This window comes from Thalassophryne amazonica, chromosome 14, assembly GCF_902500255.1.
Source record: "Thalassophryne amazonica chromosome 14, fThaAma1.1, whole genome shotgun sequence".
Lineage (NCBI taxonomy): Eukaryota > Metazoa > Chordata > Actinopteri > Batrachoidiformes > Batrachoididae > Thalassophryne > Thalassophryne amazonica.
Window position 1 is genome coordinate 40,607,311 of NC_047116.1, and position 26,083 is coordinate 40,633,393.

Sequence of the window (26,083 nt, forward strand, 5' to 3'; positions counted from 1 at the left end):
TGTCTTTCAAGCAGGAACACAGTGCAAGCTGCTGCAGCTGCTGGCACTATGGGATGAGGTGCACCACATCGTGTTGCTGAAGTGGAGGAAAATAAAATAAAAACCAGCTGTATAATTAGTGAATATCACTGGGATGATATAAATGATACATAAAAGGGGACGCAATACAGAACCCTGCGGTTAAATAACCCTGGTTAAATAAAAAAAGAAAATGTCACTAATGGCATTTGAATCCACATGCTCTGATTACCAGAAGGAAACTTTACCACTGCACCATAGTCACTGTCTCATAACAGGAGCATGAAATGGTTAAAATCAACAAGCAGATAAATGTATTTTCTAAAAAAAATTTTAAAAAGCACTGTGATAACTGACCAAACGGCATTTGATATGGCATATTTCTGCTGATATGTGACTGAAAGTGGCATATTTGTGGTACTGTTGGCCTGTCATATGGTGCTGCGGTGCGCCGCTCACTGTCCTGTCAGGCAGACGTGATGTTCAGATCGCCTGCTGCATGTCCACATGAACTGGTGGTCTGGTCCAGCTGGAACAGCCTGTCAGTGTGCGCTCTCTGCAGCCCGTCGCAGAATGTGACGGACAATGTGAGGACAGCAAGTATACACACGCGCGTCTCTGTCAAAACACAGTGCGTGTTCTGCAGCTCTGATGTCCAGGACACAGTTGTCAACAGCTGCCCCGCCCCTGTCTGTTCAGCACACAGACCAAGGTGTCACTCTGTGATCAGATGAGAGGCGCCTCGTCTGCGGGGCGAACCACATGCATGCACATGTTCAGGGTGGAGCGGGGGAGCGTGACTTGCACACATGTTATGGGGGAAGCCGCCGACACTCTGGCATCTCACATGTGCACTCGGCAACTCCACATTCTTGGGGGCACTTAGACAAATTTCACATCCAGCTTGACAGTGATTGCCTGCTGACTGTTTTCATGATGATAGTGCAAATGGCCACACATTTTCTAAGTGGCATGCGAGCAGTGTAAGATGTTTGTGTGTGTCAGCCGGAATTTGGCGGACACCTGCCACGAGAGGGTTCAATGGGTTCGCGCAGTGCACACTCTGTCTTTCAGCCACTGGTGTGCACAAATAATTTTAGCAACAGGTGTACGAGGCGTTCCAGGCAGCTACAAATTTACGTTTTGCATGTGATTCCTGCTTCATGCGAACTTTGACCAAATTCACACTGTGTGTGTGAAGGGGCCCTTAGTGTGGTTGTGAGACTTGTCAGCTAACCATAGACATCAGGTGATTATGAGATGTCTTTGGAGACCCCTTGGGTGAGACTGGAATGCCTTTGTGTCAAACAAATGGTAACTTAAGGAGACTTAGTTGTCATATATTCCTTGTGTATTGAGGGAACATCAGCTACAACATTTTGTCCATGTGGTGTACTTTTCTGAGCAGGATCCAGCATGCAGATGCCTCAGTGTTGAGGATCCCATAAAGATCAAAGAGAGACATACATTTCACCTTGGTGCAGTAGCTCGATGGCTTCAGGAGTGTGAGGGAGCTTGGTGGACTGGTGGTTTGCCTCAGCAGTTGCTATCCAGGCCTGGAGTAGTTGCTGCGGACGCAGCAACGCACCCCATTAGCACATGCTGCCAAACCTGATCTGACCTTATTCATCACCTTATTAATTGCATGACTGATTTTCCTGCTTTCGAGTTGTCCAGTCTCAAAGCACTTCACATTAGAATGTTGCCCTGGAGGTTATTTTCCTGTTCAGAGCATTCACGTCCTGTCCCTATTCTGCTTAGCACAGAAATGAAAAGTGTGACAGCTGGTACATCATTTCAACACTAAATAAATAAATAATTCAAAATAAAAGATTAAAAAAGATGGAAAAAAAAAAAAAAACAGGAGACTTCTTGCTTCACCAAAACAGGTGGCGGCACCTTTCAGTTTAGTGCTGGTGCTCCATTTTCTTTTGAGAGTCTGACTGAGGCATGACTGATCCTCTTCACGCTAGACCTCACACAAAAAGATGCACTGAAAGCACCAACCGCCGCTGAATACACTGACGGAATCTCTACAGTGTGTCAGAGATGCAGGCAGTAGTTTTCCTGCTGAAACATTTGTATGTGTGCATGCTGTGCACTATATGTGTCATGCTCTTACACATAAACCTGCAGTGAGTAATGCACAGGATCATTTGCCAGACAGACCTTCAGCTTCAACATGGATAATAAATATGTGTCAGATTTATAATATGGATGAATATGGTTAAATTCTCAATATTTTACGCTGTTTATTAAAAATGTCATTATGTCAATGTGAATTTCCGTGTACGATAAAAATATCTATATTCGATGCTGAAAAACTCAAACCTGATCTGACCTTATTAATCACCTTATTAATTTACCTTTTGGTAAATTAATAAGGTTACCTTTCAACAAAATGTACCTTTTGCTGCAGTCCATTGACTGCAATGATTGATCATCCATGGATGATCGATGATCCATGGATCCATGGATTCTACAAACAACACAGCATCTTGCACACGGTCAAGGGCAGTAAACCTTTCCTCACCAACTGAGGTACTGAAGTTGCTGGACTCCACAGCCTACCCCAACACAACACCACACACATGAAGGCATTGAACAGAGTAGGAGCCAAAACACAATCCTGATGGTTGACAACTTGGGTATGAAGGCAGACTGATCCAGTAGATGAACAGCAATTAAGTGGGAGTGAATCTTATTAAGAGAAAAAGTAATTTGTACACTACCAAGATTTCATTGCCTGAGGCCATCAAACATGGCCACTGGATATTGCAAAGGCTTTACGTCTGTCTGTCCGTCTCTCTGTGCTCAGCATAAGTCCAGTCCTATTACTGTCACATTCTTCAAATTCACAGAGAACATTCTTGGGACACAGACCTTGGACAAGTTTAAAGATGGCTAACACTGGCCTACAGTGAGGCAAATAAGTATTTGATCCACTGTCGATTTTGCAAGTTTCCCCACCTGCAAAGAATGGAGAGGTCTGTAAGTTTTATCGTAGGTACACTGCTTCACACCAGCTTCACACCAGCTGCACGATGTGGTTACACGATGTGTAACCACATCGTGCTGCGACAGTTCAGTGCATAGAGATAGATAGTTTTTCCCCAGCAGCTGAAAAAAGGATCGTCAGATGCAACAGTTCAGTGCATACAGATAGACAGCTTTTCCCCAGCAGCTGAAAAAAATACAAGTCACGAATGGGATTCAAAGCCGCGCTTTCCAAAAGCTCTAATTGCAGCCATAAACTTTCCAAGTGAGCTACCATTGCTGTCCTATAAAAAGTGCTGAACACTGCCTTATATCAGGACATATTAAAAAAAAAAAAGACGCACCATATAAGAACATCGCATTGTATTAAATCCCTCTGATCAAACAGACAATACAAATATGATCCATCTGTTCCTCTGTAGATGACCCATGGCCACTGACATACAGTCATGAAATCACATGAATGAGAAGCAGTTCGCTTATCTCATTCATGTCCACATCTGCTGGCGCGTGTCCTGCCGGCCCATGCGCATCTTGCCAACACACGTCTTGTGGACGGTGCACCACAGGACACCGCGTCATGTGGAACAGAGCTTACATGGGTGACGTGACAGTCAGATTGCCTGCTGCGTGTTATGATCTGACGGTCCGTTTCAAGCTGGGGGCAGTCTGTCCATGTGCGCGTGTGTGCTCGCTTGTTGCAGCCCGTCGCCACAGTAATATATGTTTTTATATTTGTCCACTTGATGACAGCAAACAGACACACACGTGTCACAGTGGTCAGTTGTTAGTCCATGTCTGTCCACATGACATGACAACACAGTACTGTCCAGCTGGGATGTCCAGAATGACAGATCTCCACGGCTGCTTCTGTCATAGCAACACCTGCTGTCAGTTCAGCGCACACACCAAAGCCACACCTGTGGGGCACTTAGACAAATTTTACTGCGAGTACAAGAGTGATTGCTGCAGACTGTTTTTGTGCCAAGAATGCAAATGTCCACACATTTTCTCAGTGCCATGCAAGCGGTGTTAGATGTTTGTACGTGTCAGCTGGAATTTGGCCAATACCTGCCGCGAGAGGGTTCGATGGGCTCTCACAGTGCACACTCTGTGTTTCAGCCTTTGTAGCAACAGGTGTACGAGGCGTTGGAAGCACCTATGAAATTACATGGTTGGCGTACGATTCCTGCTTCATGCGCACTTGATACGCAATTCCACCAAATTCGCACTATGTGTGAAAGGGCCCGAACCAGTGACATAAAGCATTAACTAGATGTCTTTGACATTAGGTCTCAATGGAAGATCCTTGTGTACTCCTCCAATGACTTTGTGTCAAATCAATGGTTACTTTAGCAGATTTGGGTGCATTGTCCTACTTGCAGCTTGATAGAATTTCAGCTGAATCACACACACACACACATGTGTGTGTGATTCAGCGCACAGGTACCTCAGTGCTGATCACCCCAGCAACTAGAAATGTTGGATGTTCATGCATTACCTGGCTGCTGTAGATAGATGGCTACTTGCAGAGGGTGGGTTGGATCAGGTATCTGGCTGGGTGGTTGCCAAGCAGGACCCAGAGCAGTTAGTAGATTCATCTCATAGCAGAAAGTATGTTGATTTGGTCCCCCCCCAAAAAAAAAGCTCAGTTCCTTTCTATGTGGAGTCCACATGTCCTTTGTGAGTCACTGTGCATTTCCTCCAGGCACTATAGCTTCCTTTCACCATCTAAATATGCGCATCAGCCATTTTTTGCCCAACAGGTTAGGGTTAGGGTTAGGGTTAGGGTTAGGATGGCAGTGTTAGCACTCCAGTTATTATAAAAACATTTATCCAGTTCCAAAACACGAAGGTAGAGACTAGTGTGGTTCTAAGGTTCTACAGTATTCGGAAAAGCCTTCTCATAAGGAAGGCTGTCATGGTGACGCTGTATTCAGCCACCTGACACATACAGTAACTGTCCATTTCTAAGCCTATAAAAAGGTTTGACACAGCAGTTTATCATTTGTTTTTAAGTGACATCTACCTGTCTCGTGTATCAGGAGATGCTTTTCTCAAGTCGCTTTACAACAAACTGTGCTAATTGCTTCTGTAATTGACCCCCTACAGGAACAACTTGTTGTCAGTGCACCTGCTCCTTGTGGAAAGTGGAGTAGATGGATTTGGTACGAGTTCATCATTAAGTGCTCTGACCTTGAGTGCAGTTCCATCACACGTTTTTCAAAGCAGCTGGTCAGACAAATTTCAGGTTTGAGTGCTTTCTCAAACATTTAGTATTGCAAACTGAGGGGTAATTAATCATAACAAAAATGAGGGCTCTGTTTCATTTATGTGCTCCAGTAAGCCGCGGCACCAGAGCCCTGAAACCACACGAACAACTTACAGCATTCAGTCATGATTTTAATTACACTTGTGCTTTTTTTTTTTTCTTTTCTTTTGCTTTCACTGTCAAAATGTCAGCTGGTTGGAAAAAGATTGATCCAGTTCTGTAATTTGTCAGAAAATGCTTTACAGTATTTCAAAAACATCTGCCAGCACCACCCTAAACTAAAATAAAAAATTATCGTCATTCTGGTCTCACAGCAAGAAAAAAGACATTTCATTTACATTTCAAGAAGTAATGCATTTGAGGAAGCTTTCTTGAAACTTGTAAAAAGGATCTCCCAAGAAGCTACCTTAGCTTATAAAAGGAGTCCTAAACACAAAATATATTACAATACAATTACAACAGTAAAAAAAAATATCACCCATCACCCCACCCTCTATGGATGCATTAAGCACTCCCACACACACACACACGTTCATACAGTCCCACATTATCTAGAAATAATCTAGAAATAATATTGCACTTATCCCATCAACTAATCTCATACTGATTTTTGCAGTCATATTCACAAAAGTACATCAAACACATTAGATTATTTGCAGCAACAATTTTTCTTACATTTACAGTTGTGTCAGAGGCATTAAAAAAAAAACAAAAAAACAAGGTACAAAGACATTTAATTATAATACATTTAAATTTCATTGTTATGTACATTATATATACATTGTTTTGTATTATTTATTATTAGGATCTAGCCTGAGTATAATGTAGCAACAAGTCATTTTTCAAAAGTTTCTTAAATATATTTAACGATACAGTTTTGTATTGTATCGTCAATTGCATTCCAGATCTGTGGACCTTTGCATGTAATGCCGAAATTAGTACATTTCAATTTACGCTTTTTGCCCTTCACCTGATTTTTCCTTCTTGTGTTATATTCATGAGATGGATAAGTAATTGGGATTATTTGACAAAGTCTTTCATTTCGCTTATATACTACATTATACATCATGCATGCGTTCTGAAATATGTTGCTCTCAGTTAGCTTCAGAAGCCTAAGCCTATAAAAGAGAGGATCAGAGGGAGCATTATGTTCAGACCAGGTTATAACACGAATCACTTTCTTTTGCAGAGCAATCAATTTATTGAGATAACTAGGATACGTATTACACCATATAATATTACAGTAATTCAAATGTGGTTCAAATAAAGTTTGATAAAGTGTTATAAGAGCTTTAAGAGGGAGATAATGTCGAATTTTATAGAATAATCCAACATATTTCGATAACTTACTTGTCAATTAATCTATTTGTTTTTTAAAGTATAAAAATTAATCAATATATATACCTAAAAATTTTATATACTGTACTCTTTCAATGCCAATTCCATTAATCTCTATCTGCACATTTTCAGTATTTATCCAAGATCTGTTAAAACGAAACATAATATAATGAGTTTTATTAATGTTTAAAGATAATTTATTGCATTTGAACCAAATGTGCACTTTAGTTAATTCTTCATTAACTGTGTTTTGAAGAAACCGAAGATTTTTATGTGATAAAAAAAAGAGACAACGTATTAGCTTCCAAAAGAAAGCTTTCAAAGCATTTTGAAGTAGCAGCAATAACAGACAGTGAGTCCTTATTTAGGGCCCCTTCACATATAGTGCGAATTTTGGACGAAGTGCACACTTAGTGTGCATGACGCAGAAATCGTGTGCAAACCGTGTAATGTCGTTCCTGCCTCCAACACCTCGTACACCTGTTGCCACAACTATTTGTGAACACAAGCACCTGAAACACAAAGTATGCACTGTGTGAACCTCTTGTAGCAGGTGTCGGCCAAATTCTAGGGGACACGCACGAACACCTAACACTGCTCGCATGGTACTTAGAAAATGTGTGGCCAGTCACACTCTTGTCACAACAAGAGACTGCAGATGACTACTGTTGCACTGCTGTGAAATTTGTCTAAGTTCCCCACGAGTGCGACTTTGCAATCACACACGCTGAGATGTGGGTGCGTGCGCTCCACTCACGGGAGGCATGGCTTCCAACAGAAGCAGCTGTGGTGATCTGTCATTCTAGACATTCCATCTTGACAACACCTACTGTGTTAGGACAGTCATGGACTAACAGCTGTCCACTGTGAGGCGCGTGTGTCTGATTGCTGTATTTATGTGGACATAAATAAAAACATATATCGCCGTGGTGGCGACAAGCTGCAGCAAGCAAGTGCGCACACGGAGCGGACAATGACAGCCCCCCAGGTTGAAACGGACCGTCAAATCAGAACACGCAGCGTGCAATCTGACCGTCACATCACCCACGTGAGCTCTGTTCCACATGATGCGGTGTCTGTGCTGTGGCGCGCCGTCCACAAGACACGCATGTCAGGCAGAAAACACGTTCGCCGACTGGACGCACCTGATCAGTAGATGTGGACATGATCAGAGCACACTGCTTCTCATTCATGTCATTTCATGACTGTATGTCTGTGACCCTGGGGAACACATGGATCATATTTGTCTTGCTTGCTTGATAAATGTGGTGTTTTTATATGGTGTGGGATTTTTTTTTCCATGTCCTTCTGGATATGAGGCAGCTTCCTGCAGCTTTCAAAGAACAGCTCTGTAGCTCAGTGGTAAAGTCTTTGACTGGGAATCAGAGGTTTTGAAAGGCGTGAGTTTGTGTCCCAGGTGATGTGTTTTTTTCTCCTTTTTTTTTATTATTCCACATAAGTGGCGAGATGTGGTTCCACACGTACCAGCTGTTTTTTATTTCTTCCACATAAGCGGCGCCATGTGGCGCACCTGGCACTCTTCCTGGTCAACGGTCTCACACCCGGTTCGTGCACACCTGCCCGTTGCCACGATGCTTCATGTGCGATGTTTCGTGCACTAATTTCGAGCAGTTTCACGCTGTTTTGGCATTTTCATCCAAACGGCATCTAAACTTTGCACTATGTGTGAAGGGGCCATTAAGAAGGTTAAACTTAATCTTTTTTAAGTCCTAATAATTTTGAAATGACTGACTCTGTCGTGTAATGAAAATGGATGTAATTTTTATTTTTTTCTGATTATGTTACGAAGTTGTCAATAAAATTTATCTAGCTGTTTTTGTGTGTGGGGGGGGGGTGTTCTGCCCGAGCGCTATTTTCAGCATATAAACGGGGGCCGTAGCACCCGAACCATAATAGCTGGTGCAAATGTGACGGCAGAATCTGGAATTTGTGGATGTTTTTGCCCTAGAAAACATCTTCACATAATTTTCAATGACTTACCTTGATGAAATACAGACACAAAAAGCAGCGCTGAGTGACAATGCATTGAATGTCATACATGGAAGCTGGAAGGATTCATACTCGCTAGGCAAAAACAGCATCTGTTGGAAATTGGCGGTATATACAGATTGGTGGTTCTAATTAACTGCAAAATGTGGGCAATTACGGGGATTTGTGAAGGAGACATGATGTGCCTCCCTAACTACAACCCCAATTCCAATGAAGTTGGGACGTTGTGTAAAATGTAAATAAAAACAGAATACAATGATTTGCAAATCCTCTTCAACCTATATTCAATTGAATACACCACAAAGACAAGATATTTAATGTTCAAACTGATAAACTTTATTGTTTTTGCGTAAATATTTGCTCTTTTTCAAATGGATGCCTGCAACATGTTTCAAAGTTCAAGTTATTATTATTATTATTATTATTATTATTATTATTATTATTATTATTATAAGTAGTATTAGTCATATTAGTAGTAGCAATAGTACAAAAAAATGTCTTCAAAAGACCACCTTTAATCCTGGGGTGGTGTGAGGAGCCCCCCATGCCTCCTTCCCACGTGGATTCGCCCCTGGCTTGCTGTCTGATCAGAAGAATGGATAACATTTAATGTTTTATCAGCATTTTTTTATGTCATGTCACCCTCAGAAAGAGACTTTAGGTGAATTGGGGTAGGAAAAAAAGTGTATTTGTTGATAACGCATCACGCATGAGCTGTTTTTAGCGAGGACAGACAGAGCAGCACAGACTTTTAAATAAAGGAAAAAAGCGAAAATATGTCATTGTAAAGCCATAGCTCTGAGCCCTTCGAGAGGCAACTGTTTTTCAACTCTGAACTGCTGCACAGCAGAGGAAAAGCTCGCAGCTCGCTGAAAGTGAGCAAAGTGGACAGTTCAATCGAACGCCGACCTCCCCCTGCTCGCTGGCTGGTTTCACTGCGATGATCGACCCACAGTACAAAATAATAGTAATGCACAGTGACTTGGAAAAGTAACTTTATTCTGATTACTGATTTGGAAAGATTAACGCGTTAGATTACTCATTACTGAAAAAGCGGTCAGATTCGAGTAATGTGTTACTAAGTAATGCATTCCCAGCATCACTGGTCACATATGCCTTACCCCACTTAGTCTGGTCTGCTTGAGGTGTCGTCCTGAGGAATTTTTTCCTTACCACTGGTGCAAATATGCTTGCTCAGGGGGTGGGTACCATTTGAACGTTACTCGTGTGTAGCACCTTGGGGTGATGTATGTTGTGAATTGGTGCTGTATAAATAAATTGAATGTGATTGATGGATATTTCTCCTGCTGCATGTTTAGCAGCTGATGAAATATTAACCAGAAGCATTGTTAACTGGCTTGTCACCCTCCACTTAACTAATTGTCCAACTCGACACTCCCACAGTTGATTTCTGCTTCCACCCATAATTAGCTGCTTCAGACTGACATGAAATCAACATTTACTGCTACGTAAGGAGAGAAATGTTGACCTGCATGTTGCTTTTATCGGCTTATTTATAAAGAAACAGTGATTGCGTTCAATTTGCAGAATGTGTTGATTGTCACAGCTATTCATCTGAATTACTGTACATCGAGAGATCAGATTAGTGTGAAAGACACGGCGGGTCCTAATTTAATAGTAGAAGCACTACGAGCACTCATAAGTGTGTGGGCTGTTTGGGAATGTCCTGGCATGTGGAGTTCCATTTATAATTTATGTGTACACACAAAAACTGTACACATTTTGACACTCGTGAACTAGAATCAATAAAGAAAGTGTGTGCACACACCTTATGCATTCTTCAGACAAGGCGTGCACATGTTTTTCTGAGGAAATCAAACTGGATATGGTGAGGAGTGACGGAAAAATGAGGTAAGGCGTAATTTCACATAGAACAAAGCAGCCAATGTCACAGAGCATATACACACACTGGCCACTTTATTAGGTACACCTATGCAATAGCTTTTTAACACAAATAGCTTATCAGTCAATCACATGGCAGCAACTAGATGCAATTATTCATCTAGATGTGGTGAAGACGACTTTCTGAAGTTCAAACCGAGCATCAGAATGTAGAAGAAAGGGGATTTAAGAGACTTTGAATGTGGCATGGTTGCTAGTGCCAGACAGGCTGTTCTGAGTATTTCAGAAACTGCTGATCTACTGGGATTTTCATACCATCTCTAGGGTTTACAGAGAATGGCATGAAAAAGAGAAGCTATCCAGTGAGCGGCAGCTGTGTAGAGGAAAATGCGTTGTTGATGTCAGAGGTTAGAGGAGGCAGACAGGCAGACTGGTTGAATGGGTGACTACATGATGCTATTATGTCAATATGGACAAGCATCTCTGAGGAATGTTTCCAACACCATGTAGAATCTCTACCATGAACAATTAAGGCAGTTCTGGAGGCAAAAGGGGGTCCTACCTGGTACAAGCCAGGTGCACCTAATAAAGCGGCTGCTGAGTGCATTTCTTATTATTACCTCCGCCAAGGAGGTTATGTTTTCGGTCGCGTTTGTTTGTTTGTCTGTCTGTTTGACAGCAGGATAACTCAAAAAGTTTTGAACAGATTTTGATTAAATTTTGTGGAGTGGTTGGAAATGACAAGAGGAACAAGTGATTAAATTTTAGTGGTGATCCGGATCACGATCCAGATCCAGGAATTTTTTTAAAGGATTCTTCACCATTGCAGGATAGGGGGAATTTTGACATTCTAGTTTGTAACTCCACAAAAACAAGGCAGAAAGGCTTGAAAAAAATTAGGGTGTAACATAGTCAAATGTTCTATCAAACAACAAAGTTTGGTGATGATCGGATCCGGATTCCAGATCTGGTGATCCAGAATATGCAAAAATATAGGGAAAATGGAAAATGTGTCAGTGTGAGGTGACAAATGAAGCTAGAGATGCACAACTAACACCAAATTGTAGCTGATCTGTACTGATTCAGTAAGGTGTCATCAGATTTGATGTAGCTTCAAATGTTATGGAGCTAGATCCAGAAGAAAACCGCCATTACCGAAAAATCGTTTTTATACAATAACTTTTAAACTAATAAAGACATAAAAGTGATTCCAAGTTCTAGTGGTATGTTTTCATGGACAAGGATGTCAAATATAAAGGAAAGAAAAGTGTATGTATCATAGTTTTGGTTGTAACACTGAATTGTTGAATAGATCACTGTGCCAAGGAGGGAATCTCTTTAGGGTCAGTGACCCTATGGCCTTGTGTAGCACATGCAACACTTAAAAAATAGTTCTATTTCAGAATTTACTGTTATTTATTTAGAGAAGTGCTTATAAATGTTAAAAAATTCATATATTATATTAGTTTAGTTGAATAATAAATTGAATTTTGTCTCTTATTTGTTTTTGTCTATAAGCACATGCAATATCAATATCACTGCTCAGATGACAGTAGCTTCTGGGAAAGGTGCAAGTTGCAATAAACTGTGATGCCAAGCGCTAAGGATACATGCTATCCAGTCACAGCAGATGAAACTTTTTTTTACTAGCAAACATCATTGTTAGACTTTTTTAGGTTCAGTGATTCCACGGCATGTAGATGTTATGGCGTCAGTGACCCCATGGCCTTGGCGGAGGTTTGCACTCTCCGAGTGCTTCTAGTTCTACAGTGTTACTGTACTCTTATTCTATAGTGTGTCTACTGCAACATACAGCAGTTTATTACTGTAAAAAGATTACAGAATTATCCCACAGTTAAATTACAGTGAGCAGCAGTGGCTGCCAGATTAATTCTCTTAAAAACAGTGAAACAATTCAGTGAGAGTGCATTGGACCTTCTTCCAATTTGCACAGTGTCACCACAAGAGGGTTTTTCTTTCCCATCTATATGTTGATTTGGCTTTTCTAACACAGCTCCAGCTGTACAAGGAGAATAGGACATGATCATCCCTGGATGCCGGATATTTTGCTTTGAAGGCAAGCGTCCTAACTGTGTGCCAAAGCAAAGCGCCTCCAAAACAGCTTGGTGGATGTAAAGTTCATTTCACACAGTGGTGGGACGCCACATGAAGACAAGCATGAAGGAAAATAATTCTGGTTCAACATCTTCAATGAGAAATATCTGGACTTCTGTTGTGCTTTTATAATGCATCATATTTGTCATTTACATTTTTCAGAGGTTGACCTGCTTGTTTCATCAACAAAGATTTCCTTCCACCAAAATATACAAGGGGTGGCTGAGGCGTTTTGAGCTGACCCCGTGGAGAAGTAGGGTGTAGCTCTCCGATTTGCATTCTGAGAAAGCAACATTCCTCAAGAATGTGTGAAGTTTTGACCCACTGGGTGTGATGTTGACAAATGTTGGTGTCTCAGAATGCAAAGGATGAAGATCCACCCCTTACTTTTCCTGGGTCAGGCTCAAAAATTCTCAGGCCCCATGAAAAAAAAAGTTATCATCCTTGACATCAGAAAAAAGTGATGAGGTAGGGCAGATTTTTTTTCTTACAAACAGAGAACAAACAATACAGTAAAATATTGAGTCTGGGAAATGAAACTTTCCCTTAAGGGAAAATTTAATTTAGAATTGTGACAAAACCAGCCTCACAGCTCTGCAATAGTATTTGATTAAAATCCACAAAAATATGTTCACAATGCCAGAAGTATCCTCCAAAAAAAAAAAAAAAAAAAACCCTCACGGGCTGGACCAAGCAGCCGAACTAACAAGCGCAAGTGCTTTTGTTCCTCCACAGAGGAAGAAGCAAACGATGAAAAACTTGCAGCAGTTGTACTTAGTGTCCAAGCTCCCTCCGTTATCCACATGCGTAATGGCTATAAATATCGCTCATGGTCTCCTCAGGGGGAATGCTCACCCCGTACTATCACTTCAGCTTCTTGACTTTGTCAACAATCTGTATCGTGACAAACTGCATCCTTCTCGTGTCTGTGGTTGTCAATGATGACAAGCGGTAAGTTCTGGGTCTGGCTCTGTAAACTTTGGTTGTCTTTGGCCAAAGCACACTCACCACCTGGGCGGACGTTAGGTCTTGCACTAGCTGTACCACCATCAATAAAATTCGCCAAAATAAAAAAAATATTGGTGAGGGCCGATTTCGCCATGCAGGCAGGGATGATAATGTGTTTTGTTTTTTGTTTTTTAAGGGGCTTTAATCACCCCTCATAAAACATGCAAACAAATAATGTAACAGAGTTGGGCAGGGCAGATTTTGTGGTTACTATAAATAATCGTGGCTGTGCATTGTTTTTGAGTTGAGTGCCAACAGTAGCTTTTCTTCTGATTGTGATTCCAGAACATATTTCCTTCTCTCCACCTCTCTGATGACTGTGATCTATGATTTAAGTAGTCGTGCTAATTCCGTAATTTTTTTTTTCTTTTTTCATTTCTGTGTTCTCCGCTGTGTGACAGAGTGGCCCTTCTTTTTTGACTGACAGATACAAACAGGTTGTACATGCAAATAGTCATCTGAAGGTGTGTCTATGCCTGTTCACTTCCACTAAAAGTTTGGGCACCCCTGATGATTTCCATGATTTTCCTTTATAAATCATTGGTTGTTTGGATCAGCAATTTCAGTTAAATATATAATATAGCAGAAAAACACAGTGATATTTGAGAAGTGAAATGAAGTTTATAGGCTTTACAGAAAGTGTGCAATAATTCTTTAAACATAATTAGGCAAGTGCATAAATTTGGGCACCCCAACAGAAAAAAATACATCAATATCTAGTAGATCCTCCTTTTGCAGAAATAACAGCTTCTAAACACTTCCTATAGCTTCCAATGAGAGTCTGGATTCTGGTTGAAGGTATTTTGGACAATTCATTTTTACAAATCATCTCAGGTTTGTTGGTTTCCGAGCATAGACAGCCCACTTAAAATCACACCACAGATTTTCAATAATATTCAGGTCTGGGGAATGAGATGGCCATTCCAGAATGTTGTACTTGTTCCTCTACATGAATACCTTAGTAGGGTTTGAGCAGTGTTTAGGGTTTTAGTCTTGTTGAAAGATCCCGTTCCGGTGTAACTTCAGCTTTGTCACTGATTCATGAACATTGTTCTCAAGAATCTGCTGATATTGACTGGAATCCATGTGACCCTCAACTTTAACAAGATTCCCAGTACCTGCACTGCCCACACAGCCCCACAGCATGATGGAACCACCTCCAAATTTTACTGTAGGTAGCAAGCATTTTTCTTTTTGATTTTTTCTTTTTGTGTTCTTTGTCAGCCATGCATACTGCCCCTTGTCCAAATAACTCAGTTTTAGTTTCATCAGTCCACAACACCTTATTCCAAAATGGAGCTGGCTTGTCCAAATGTGCTTTAGCATACCTCAAGCGACTCTGTTTGTAGTGTGTATGCAGAAAAGACTATGACTTTTCTCACCATCCTTAGCTTCTGCTTATCTGAGATTTTTCTTGGCCTGCCACTTCGGGCCTTAACTAGTACCTTACCTGCGGTCTTCCATTTCCTCACTATGTTCCTCACAGTGGAAACTGACAGCTGAAATCTCTGAGATAGCTTTTTGTATCCTTCCCCAAAACCATGATGTTGAGCTAAAAGGTTTTAGTCATGCTCATGCTCCCAAGAACCATTCTACTGAAAAAAGTCTAAAGGACCTAAAGGACATGGTTAGATGGCAAGGAGCTTTTCCAGGCATGTGAGGGGCAAATAAAGAAAAGGCAGGGGGTCTGCTGAAAGGTTTTTGCTATGCTAATGCTCTGCTGAAGCATTTACTCAAAATAAAGTCTGAAGGACCTAAATGACATGGTGAAATGCAGACGAGCTTCACTCATTCATGTCCGCGACATATGCATATTATAATGTTAGTGGTATGGTGTCAAAATGACCGGTGACAGATTACTTTTCTGTTTTTGCCACACCGGAGCACATTACCTGGAAACTTCTGCGATGCTTCCTCATACAGGTGGTGCTTAAGATGTAATCTGTTAACACAACCACTGAAATGAAAATCGACATGCAACAAAGCCCCCAGACCACACTTCACCTATCTGCTGTGTTTCAGGCATCTTGCTGGCTGGAAAATGGCACCATGAGTGGGTTTGAAAGACCATTTTGAAATATTGTAATAAACAGTGTGTACGGCTCATTATTCTAATTCCTTAATTTATAACTCAATATTAGCTTCACTGACTGCGGGTTTGGGCTGCCGACTGTTTAATTGAGAAGTGAGGAGTAATCGCTCTTCTTTTGCCCGAGGCTATTTTCATCCAAGAAACCCAGAAAATACACAGCACGGCCTACTAAGCTTTAGACATTGTAATTACAAGATAGTCTTTTATGCCAAATATCAGGCTGTCCTGTTGAAGAACGAACCAGGACCACTGCTGTTTGAAATAAAACCTGAAACACAGTGGTTCTATCAGAAATGAGGTTATAGTTCTTCCCCCTCCAGCCCCCATAATGTTTAATTGGTCCACGACTGTTTGAGCATTCGGATGGCAAAGGTGCTGATGACTGCAGGTGTTTAAACCTTGCAAAATAATATTCCTTGGCTATGTCAATTTGAGAAGACTTGTGTTTTCCTGAGTCATCTTCATGTTCCATTCTGTGAGTGACTGCACCAGTAGGAAGATGTGTGATATATTTTATCACCGAAATGACTATGTGTGGAGAATTGTGTCATAGATGATATTTTTTTGCCCCCCAAGCCCTTACCTTTGTCATTTATGTGCAATCATGACAGAAAAGAAAAGGCCTTGATTTCTTTTCTTTTTTTAAGTCAGAGACCTAAATCTCAAATGTGTGCAGCAGATGGAAAGAATGAGCAGAAGGCACCTTAGCTGAATAAAATGAGAAGTGGAATAATGGGAAATAAACATGTGAAAATGTCTCAGTCACATTTGTGAATTTTCTCAAGAGATCGGCTGCACCTTCAAAATGTGAATTTGTAAAGCTGATTTCCGCAGAGATTGTTTTGAAGTTCAGGATACATGCTCGCAATTTGAGAACGGGTTTTGTATTCGCTTTACTTTTATTGCTCCTCTCCATCTCGGTGGCACTTATATCCAATTTGTGGTGACAGTGAATCAAGACTATCATGAATTACAAAACGAAATCCAATGCAACCTCTTCCCATGTTTGCCACATACGTAATGTTTCATGGGAAAAATTTAATCAACTGATAAATGTCATTTTAATGCATTTGCCGTTGCCCTTTTACTTACTATCCTGCACACAATTGGTTTATGTACAGAACAGTCATTGTGAAGCATGATGTGCAACAGTTAAAGCTGCGTGATGGGGTTTTTCAGTCACGTCTCATGATGTTTCAGACTGCAACCAACCCAATACCCTAGGGTCATCCCTCTCTTTCCAATGTAAGTTTTGCACAACCACATAGTCTTGTATCATATTCTAATGAGCTTTTTCTAGAAAACAGTGAAAATCAAAGTTTTTTGTTTGTTTGTTTGTTTTTTGTTTTTGATGAAAAAAGTTCACCCATGACTAACTTTTTATACTCAGTTGGATTTGGGTGGATTTCCAAAAAGTAGGACCCTGGTTGTATTATTAAAAAAAAACAAAAAAAAAAAACAGGGGAAAATATCCTAAATGTTTTGGATCTTTTCCCTTTTTTATTATTATTTTTGTTTGTTTGTTTTTGGAAAGCCACCCATTTCATCAATTACAAAAACAAAAACAAACAAACAACAACAACATTGATGTTCTTTGTTTTCTAGCAAAAGCCCATCAGAATACAAGAAAGGCCTATGGGGTTGCCAAAAAGTTGTATCTCTAGTGTTCACACTCATGAATGAATCTTTTGACATTGCTGAAACAAAGACCAAAGATAATGAAGGCAACAGGACTGACTAGCTGAGCTGTACAACATATGACACAACAATCACAATTGAGAAAGAAAAGCGCATCTATGGGAGCAGACTGTACAGACCCTAAATGTTGTTGGGGACTGTTGTGCATTTAGCAATGTACACATTGTAAGATTCATGATAGATGTGTATTGCTGTAGTGTAGTGTGTAGTGAGTGAGCCAACACAGAATGTAATGTTTATACAACACGCAATTCAGCACTTGGCAAGGTATACCTCTGTGTAAGTAAAAAATCCTACTATATATTGTTTCTACCTAAGAGTTGAACTAATTAGAATCAGCTGGTTTAGTGGGAGGATGGAACAAATATGTGGTAGGATTTTTACTAACTGAAGCAGGGGTGTTCCAGGCATTGTCTTTATCATTGTACAGGCCCAGCGGGTCGCCAGAACACAACTGGGTGTCAGTTTATGGAATTTTGGGAAAGTAATAGAAAAATAATGGGAGTCAAGTAGTGGTTGTGGACATTTGCCATCTGTGTTACCATCAACAGTAAATGAAACGTAGTCAAGATGGTGTCAAGATACATGTGGTTATTAATACTTTTGGCTATCAGAGTATTTTGATAATAAAATAATAGTTTTGAGTAATTTGAAAGAAAAAATATTGAAATTCTTTGGCTTCGACTTCTGAAATGTGAATATTTTCTGCTTTATTTTAACAGCGGTTTTACTCCTCTTTGGCAGTAAACTGAATAACTTTGGGCTGTGGAGAAAACAAGATATTTCAAGGTGTCATCTTAGCTCTGAATAACATTGATCGCCATTTTTGAAATTTTATGTACGTAACTAATTGAGAAGATCAATTAATAAATTGATTGTGAAAATAGTCCTTAGTTGCATTACTATTGCTATACTACTGCACTTTTATTCACAGTTATTTGAAACCCCCCAATTTGTTCACCAAATCTGAAACCTTTAAAGATAGAATGAACAGAGCAGACTGCTAGGATGAACAGGGACAAAAAATCTTGTGTGCTGAACAGTTGACCTTTTGTGATTTCGAAACAGTTTGTATTTTTCCACTCCATGTAATTGCATTACAGTTCATTTTCCGGTCAAGAGATTTTGCAAAGATAGAGTCAAGTAAGAGGCACCACACGAGAGAGCTGCTTAGTGTTGATTTACATGTTGCAGAGGTAGTAAGATGAGACTCGGGAGTGATCCCTGAGGCAGGTCAGCGTGCAATCCAGCAAAAAAAAATATGATACATGTTTGTGGTTTCTGTCAGTATTTTCATGGTTTTATTCAAAATGAGCTCAAGGGGTTTTGTGGTTAGATGCAAGTAACATAATAAGACCAGCTTTTGTAATTTACTGGACTTGTCTTATTTTATCAAGATGTACAGGCAAAATCAAAAGTACAGCCTCCTGTAGAAAAACTGTCAGATTAAATGTGTGATGATGAAGTGCCTTTTATGTTTTAAACATTCATTCATTTCCGCATCAGTGAGTTTTGGTCTTTCACAAGCAGCTTGATTTACTTAAATCCGTGGTTCTTAAACTGTTGCATCAGTGCCCGCCTTTGAAAGCTGAAACCTTGAAGTCACATTCATATGGATCAAAAGTCAAATGTTAAACTTAAAAGTGTTTCAAGAACATCACATTTTAGTTGATTTTTATCAAATCCTTATGTATATATTGAAAGCCAAGTGGCCTCTGCGTACGTGTGTGCCTGAATGTAACTACGATCACAAACAAATTGGGGAAAGCTGACAGTTGCCGTTTGGTATGCTTATGTATTTTGGGTCAAGGATGAACACCGTGAAAATGCAAAGTAGACAGAGCTAATATTTTTGGAGAAATTAGCAAAATTCAGTAAGAACAGTGAACAATGGACATTGATATCACCATTAATCAGTCCCTGGTAACCAGACAAGCTCTGAACAAAGGAAATATCTCAACCCTGCCAGTTGTAAAACATGACATCATGTGCCAAATAATAAATACAATTATTCTCAAAACCTTCTCATTTTAATTTCCTGCACAGAAACTTTGCATAATTTATTGCCACCCTTGAAAAATGTCAACTACTTGCCAGTGCAGTTGAGCATAGGAGGCCCAATGCTGTGATTAGGATCCCCTACTCTGTGATTTGGGCTCCTATGGTGTGATTCAACTAGCATGGGGGCTTCTCCCCCCCTCAAAGGACATGTCGCACATTATATATTGTCACAGTTATCAACACAAATTGGCCCTCAAAATACAGGAAATAGCATTTCAAAGGGTTGTAAATTTCAGAGTTTTCTGCGGGTGGGGGGGCGATGCCCCCTGACCCTCCTACAATACTCGTGTCTGCAATGCTCGTCGTATGGCTAGGCCCTGCTAACTTCCCCAGTGGTGGGCACAGCTAACCAAAAAGTTAGCTTCAATAACTGGTAATCAGCTAACTGACAAGTTATCTTTTATAATGCTAAACCGATAAACTACCTAAAAACTTATCGAAAGCTACAGCTAACCAATAACTTTCAATTTTGTCTCCCATAGACTCTCAGCTACTAACAAGCCGATTTTGAGTTTAAACACCACCAAAGCTTCTAATAAAATCAAAGGAAATCACAAACCCAAGCACAGCCAATGCTTCTATCTTTATGCACTCTGCCCACTGCTGTAGGGAAGCATCATTTACCTTGACCGGATACAGTGGTCTGGTCATGAGGCGGCAGTCTTGAAATGGATAGCAGGTTTGACTTATGGTTTTGATTTATGAATCAAATTAATCCGGATAGAATAACTACATTAATGCAATTCTTAAAATGTACAAAGTGATATATATCACATACCTGTTAATTTTAAGATGTTGCACTAATTCTGAAGATTTGAACGTTAATACACAGATGTCCAAAGGGATTATAGGTAAGCTTAGCCTCTGCTCATACTGATTTGTTGATTCATTCATTCTGTGAAAAACAAACACAAGTGAATCAGTGTAACGTGTTGGTGTTTACAAATAAATGTGGTTTTGTAAAATATGTCATTTTTTTCATTTGCCGGTTAGGGAGACAAGGTTTCTTTCAATAACAACTGTCAAAAAACTTTCTCGTGTGTGGTTGGAGTTGTGTGGCGATAGGAATAGCCTTTTGAATGCTTGCATAATGATGTCAGTCTCACAAAGAAATCAAATAATAGTGAAAACATGTTCATTGTGCCCAGAATGTTGGTATTTTGGTCGTTGAACTTTGTGGTGCGGTGTCATAATGAATGAATCAATCAGTCACTCCATGAGGTGTCGTAACATCCGATCGGTTAGTCGCTCCATGGTGTCATAACAACGAATCAATCAGTCGCTCTGTGTGGCATCATAAAAAAGAATTAATCAGTCGCTCCGTGTGGCATCATAAAAAAGAATTAATCAGTCGCTCCGTGCATTGTCATAACAACGAATCAATCAGTCGCTCGGTGAGGCATCATAGCATCTGATCGGTTAGCAACCCGGCGCGGTGTCACAACAGACCAATCAGTCGCTCCGTGAGGCAAATGAACGGTTAGTGGCTCCGTTTGGTGTCATAACATCCAGTCAGTTAGTGGCTCCATGCGGTGTCATAACGGATCAATCAGTCACTCCATGAGGCGTCATAACATCCAATCAGTTAACGGCTCTGTGCAGTGTCACAATGGATCAATCAGTTGCTCTGTGAGGCATCATAGCAACAGATCTGTTAAGCCTGGTTCACATGGCAAGATCATTAGGCCGATATCGGACCCAATCTTCCCCTTCCAACAATCTTAAGGACGCCCTGACAATTGTGATGATGCTAAATATAATCTTATCAGATATTCCTGCCATGTTTGGTGTGTTAAGAGCACTCTGATCTGCTCGGAAGGATGTGAGGAGCTAAATGTGACATGCAGCCAGTCAGAAAGCGAAGTGTCTGACCCGGGAATGTTCATGTGTGAAATCTGTTAATGTGTGTTGTTTTTTACCGTGTGGTTGACACCACACACTGTACAACCAAATCTGTCAGATTTTTTTTTATCTTCACATGTGTGGTCTCTCAGATTTTGGAAACCTACACAGATCATTTTAAAATCCTGCGGTCAACAACACTGTGATCTAACCAGTCGCCAGAAGATGGCAGTGTTTAATGCATTTTCACGCCGGTTATATCACATGGCCTGAATCACAATTTAAGAGACTTTTTGGCTTTGCAAATGCTTTTTTTTTTTTTACACAAATGAAAAAAATTACATATTTCAAAAAAGCACATTTATTTGTAAACACCAACATACCTTACATTGATTCACTTGTGTTGGTTTTTACATAGAATGAATTAGTCAACCAATCAGTGGACTGGAGGTTAAGTTTACCCATAATCCCTTTGGGCACCTGTGTGTTCATGTTCAAATCTTCAGAATGAGTGCATTATTTTAAAATGAACAGATATGCATTATATATCCACTTTGTACATTTTAAGAGTTTACATTAATGCAGTTATTCTATCCAGATAATTTGATTTATAAATCAAAACCATAAGTCAAACCTGCTTCCCATTTCAAGACCTCTGCCTCATCGCTGGACCATTATATGGGGTTAAGAAACAATTATTTTTTTCTCTTTTTTTTGTGGCAGTTTGATAGCCAGGGACTTTCTGCTGGGGCCAGAATTGAGTTCATCTCCTCTTAGCTATCTCACTGTTGCAAACTACATAACAGAGAGGAGCAAAAGGGATTATAAATGTTTTTCAAGTAATTAGCTATGTAAAAAAAAACTAAATTTATCAGAAGATAATTGATCCGATGATGGTTTTAAAATTTATCTGAAAAGCTAATCCACTAAGAAAAACATTATCTTCAATAATTATCGGATTAGCTGAATAGTGCCCACCACTGCCCCTATGATGTGAAAAACTCCGGGTGAGAACCCTGCTACTCAATCTAGAGCCTGTGCATCCCGAGGAGCGGCAACACGCTAGTAGTACTTTATTTACACTTCTAGGTGCCATCTTCCACCTGCAGTGCTTAGCACAAATTTCTTTGCATGTTTCCAACTGACCATGTTGTCATGTTAACACCCAGTGTCCACGTTCTTTAAATTGTGAGTCCACTTAAAATGCAAGTTGAGGGTGATGTATTTTTACATTAGTCTAACCCAGTTGTGTCCAAACTATTCCAGAAAGGGATGAGAGGGTGCAGGTTTTCTTTGCACCCACTGACTCCAGCTGGTGATTTCACTGATAAACTCATCCCACCTGCTCAAAGTGATGTTAATTGTCATTTATTCATAATCATTTATTCATTTTCAATATCCGTTTATTTCAATCAAGAGTCACTATACCAGCAGTGATAGGGTGAGAGATGGGTACACCCTGGACAGGATGCTAGTCTATCACAGAGGTCAACATCCTTGTGGTCAAAAATGTAACTTTTTGAATTTCACTCTGATGTTCAACAAACGTACACGGTATCAGGGCATTTCTCCCTTGGTCATTTCCCCCTTAGGTCATTTCCCCCAACCCTTTTCCATCCTGGTCTTTTCCCCCTAGGTCATTTTCGTAGCTCTTTTACCCTCCAGTAACCTCACCCCTGGGGAAGCAGAGCCGCAATGCCTTTACCACCTGGCCCAGTGTGTGTACCGTCGGGTGCAGGTGGAAGGACTTCGAGAGAGAAGCTGTTGATGCCGAGCTCTCCCTTGCAACTAGGATATTGCCTGCTTTTGCCTTTGTGCCACCAGAAGATGTGGTTACTTCATTTGAGCTGGTTCAGGAGGGACTGCCTGAGAAGCTCCAGCCTGTGGTTGACTACTTTCAGGACACCTTCATCGGTCGTCTAGGTAGTAGAAACGACAGGGGTCCAGTTTTCAACCTCACTATCTGGAATGTATCAGCCAGAATACAGGAAGGTCTGCTACACACAAACAGTGTAGAAGGCTGGCACCGCCGCATAGCTGCTAGTGTCGGCTGTCACCACTCGAACATCTGGGTGTTCTTGGATATACTAAAGAAAGAACAAGCAATGAACACCATTGTTGTCCAGCAGCTGGGAGCCGGTGAGCCTGCCCCACCACAATGCCAAGTGTATGGGAAACCACAGCGGAATTCAAACCATTGTGGCCGACTACCAAGAGAGAGATCGGTTGGACTTCCTCCGCAGTATTGCCCAAAATTTGCAGCTATAAACAATGTCTGAAAAAATTAATATTTTGTATATTTGAAAAAACGCATTGATACAACAACACTTTACAGGTCAAATCACCAAATAGTCATATTTTTTGTGCTTGTTTTGTAAATATTTAGTTATTACAAATAAAGTCCCAATAACACAGGAATATGTTTTGTTTATATTTACTGTCATATGTACAGTTTGAAAAATAAATACAATGTAGTACAAAAAAAAAACATCCACATAATCAGGAAAGGACTGGGGGGGAGGGTGTAAGACCGGGGGCGAAAAGGGCTGGGGGGGGGGGGGGGGGGGGGGAGTAGACAGAGGGGAAATGACCTAGGGAGGAAGTGTCCAGGGAGGACATGACTGGGGGGAAAATGACCTAGAATCGTGGTACACATATGTCGTTAGGTTCTAGAATTGCCCAGGTGAGATGAAATTTGCCAAAAATCAATGATTGGGGTCAAGGTCATTGGGACCAAAAGGCAAATTTTTAAGTTTTTCAGTCCCATTTGCCCCAAATTTGGCGCACACATGGAGATAGGTTCCAGAATTTCCCAACAAGGTCAGTTTTGCCAAACGTCAATCATTGGGGTCAAGGTCATGTTTGTCTGTTTGTTGGTCTACTCCACCAAGGTCCTTTTGCTGTTTTTTACCAAGCTTCGTATGTTAATTCAAATTCATAAGGTAAAAAAAAAAAAAAAATTTCAACATGATTTAGACCAAATGTGACAGACTTGGATGGATTGCATAATAGCGTGGCAAGGTCAGCTAAAATGCAGTCATTATGGTGAAGGTCAAGGTCATTGGCGTCAAATATCCGATTGCTATAGCCCTTAGTGTCTTCATGCCTATGGGTACCATTACCCATACAATTTAAGGGTGATTCTTAGACTACGGGCACTTATTATGTCCTTTGATCATATTGTATGAAAAACAGAAAAAAGGGGAAATTTCACACTTTTATAGTTATCTTTACAATGAAAGTGTGTTAAGAAATTTGTTCTAGTAGTCTATGATGACTTTTTCACCTTTTTTCAGCATCATTATATGCAAATATTGCCATTTTGTGCTTGTCCCACACCCTGACTTTTGATCTTCAATGATAAAAATGAATGGTAAGGAAACGTTTTTCTAATGTTTTAAAATATCTCTGAATAAAATATCAGTAAAATAATCAAAACATAATTGGGGTATTCAATGTCATACAACTGTTGTGATTTTTTTAAACAAAATGTAGTTGTCCCACACTATTGCCGTAATTTCCACCACAACACTGTAATGTCCCTTTAAACAGTTTGTATGAAAGATTGTTTGGGTAGTTACTATGGAGATAAACAGTGACATCAGAGCACATGTATATAGCGCCAAATCACAACAAACAGTTGCCCCAAGGCGCTTTATATTGTAAGGCAATGGTGTGGTGGAAATTACATTTACAAGGCCAATATTGCCCGTAGTTAAAGAATCACCCTTAAATAGAATGTCTGAGTTCTGATCTTTTTGTTGGGGGAGGGGGAGGGGGAGTGGTAGAATTTAAAGACAATTTTGGCTCCAAAAAATTGTGACAACTGACATTTTGTGTACAAACTTAAATTGCATATAAATCCATAATAATCATTTCAAGTTCTGGCTTGAAATTATTATTTCATGCATGGTACAAATGCATGAAAGGGCATTAGTGCCTACAAGAAAGACTAAGATGTTAAGTGTTTGTTTTGTTGGTTTTCTAAATAAATTTTATTTATTTCAATTTTATTTATTTTTAATCATTTCAGCCATCTTCTGTAATGCACAGATGGAACATTGGTCATTGATATATATCAGCAGTATTTCCAGTAATGTGATTTCCAATAATAAACTCAACAGGCCCCACACTCAGTGAGGTGAACTGACTCATCTAACCCAGATTGTGTGTTTTTTCTCTTCTTCCCCTGTACACAGCCGTCACCCTGTGAATGGTGCCGCTGCGAACCAAATAATGAGGTGCACTGTGTAGTGTCCGACTGCGCTGTCCCAGAGTGTGTCAACCCTGTGTATGAGCCGGAGCAGTGCTGCCCCATCTGTAAAAATGGTAAACGCTTCTCTGGAATTCAACACACACACGCCTCAGATGTCATTAAATTTTCATTAAACCAATGATGGCAAGTTTATTTGCACCATCACCATTTGATGGTTACGCCTGTGGAGGATGGGGATGAGATTGATGTTTTATGCATTAAAATTATTACCTTGGGCCTGTTGGCCACTAATGACCGGTACTAGTTTTAATTATATATGACACACTAAGCAGAGTAAACATTAGCCCATTGATTAAAGCCATAGTAGGAGGGATTAATGGGGCCCCGGAGAGCGCTTTAGCTCTCACTACCTCAACGCCCTTGTCACACACAGCCAATCCTCAAATTAGAATTATAGGATTCCAATGGTTCATTGGCTATTTACAAGGCAAGGTGGGATACTTCCTTTTGCAATCAGCAGACCTGAGGGACAGATGGAGCTTTATGACTAAAG

At 40.3% G+C, this 26,083-nt stretch overlaps 1 protein-coding gene across 1 annotated transcript in view; it reads left to right on the plus strand.

Moving 5' to 3' along the window:
- vwc2l (von Willebrand factor C domain containing 2 like) overlaps positions 1-26,083 on the plus strand; it is a 74,500-nt gene that overhangs the window by 35,452 nt on the left and 12,965 nt on the right. Inside the window, exon 3 of the mRNA XM_034186120.1 lies at positions 25,514-25,643. Coding sequence (XP_034042011.1) covers positions 25,514-25,643 — 130 coding nt within the window. The remainder of the gene's footprint in view (positions 1-25,513; positions 25,644-26,083) is intronic.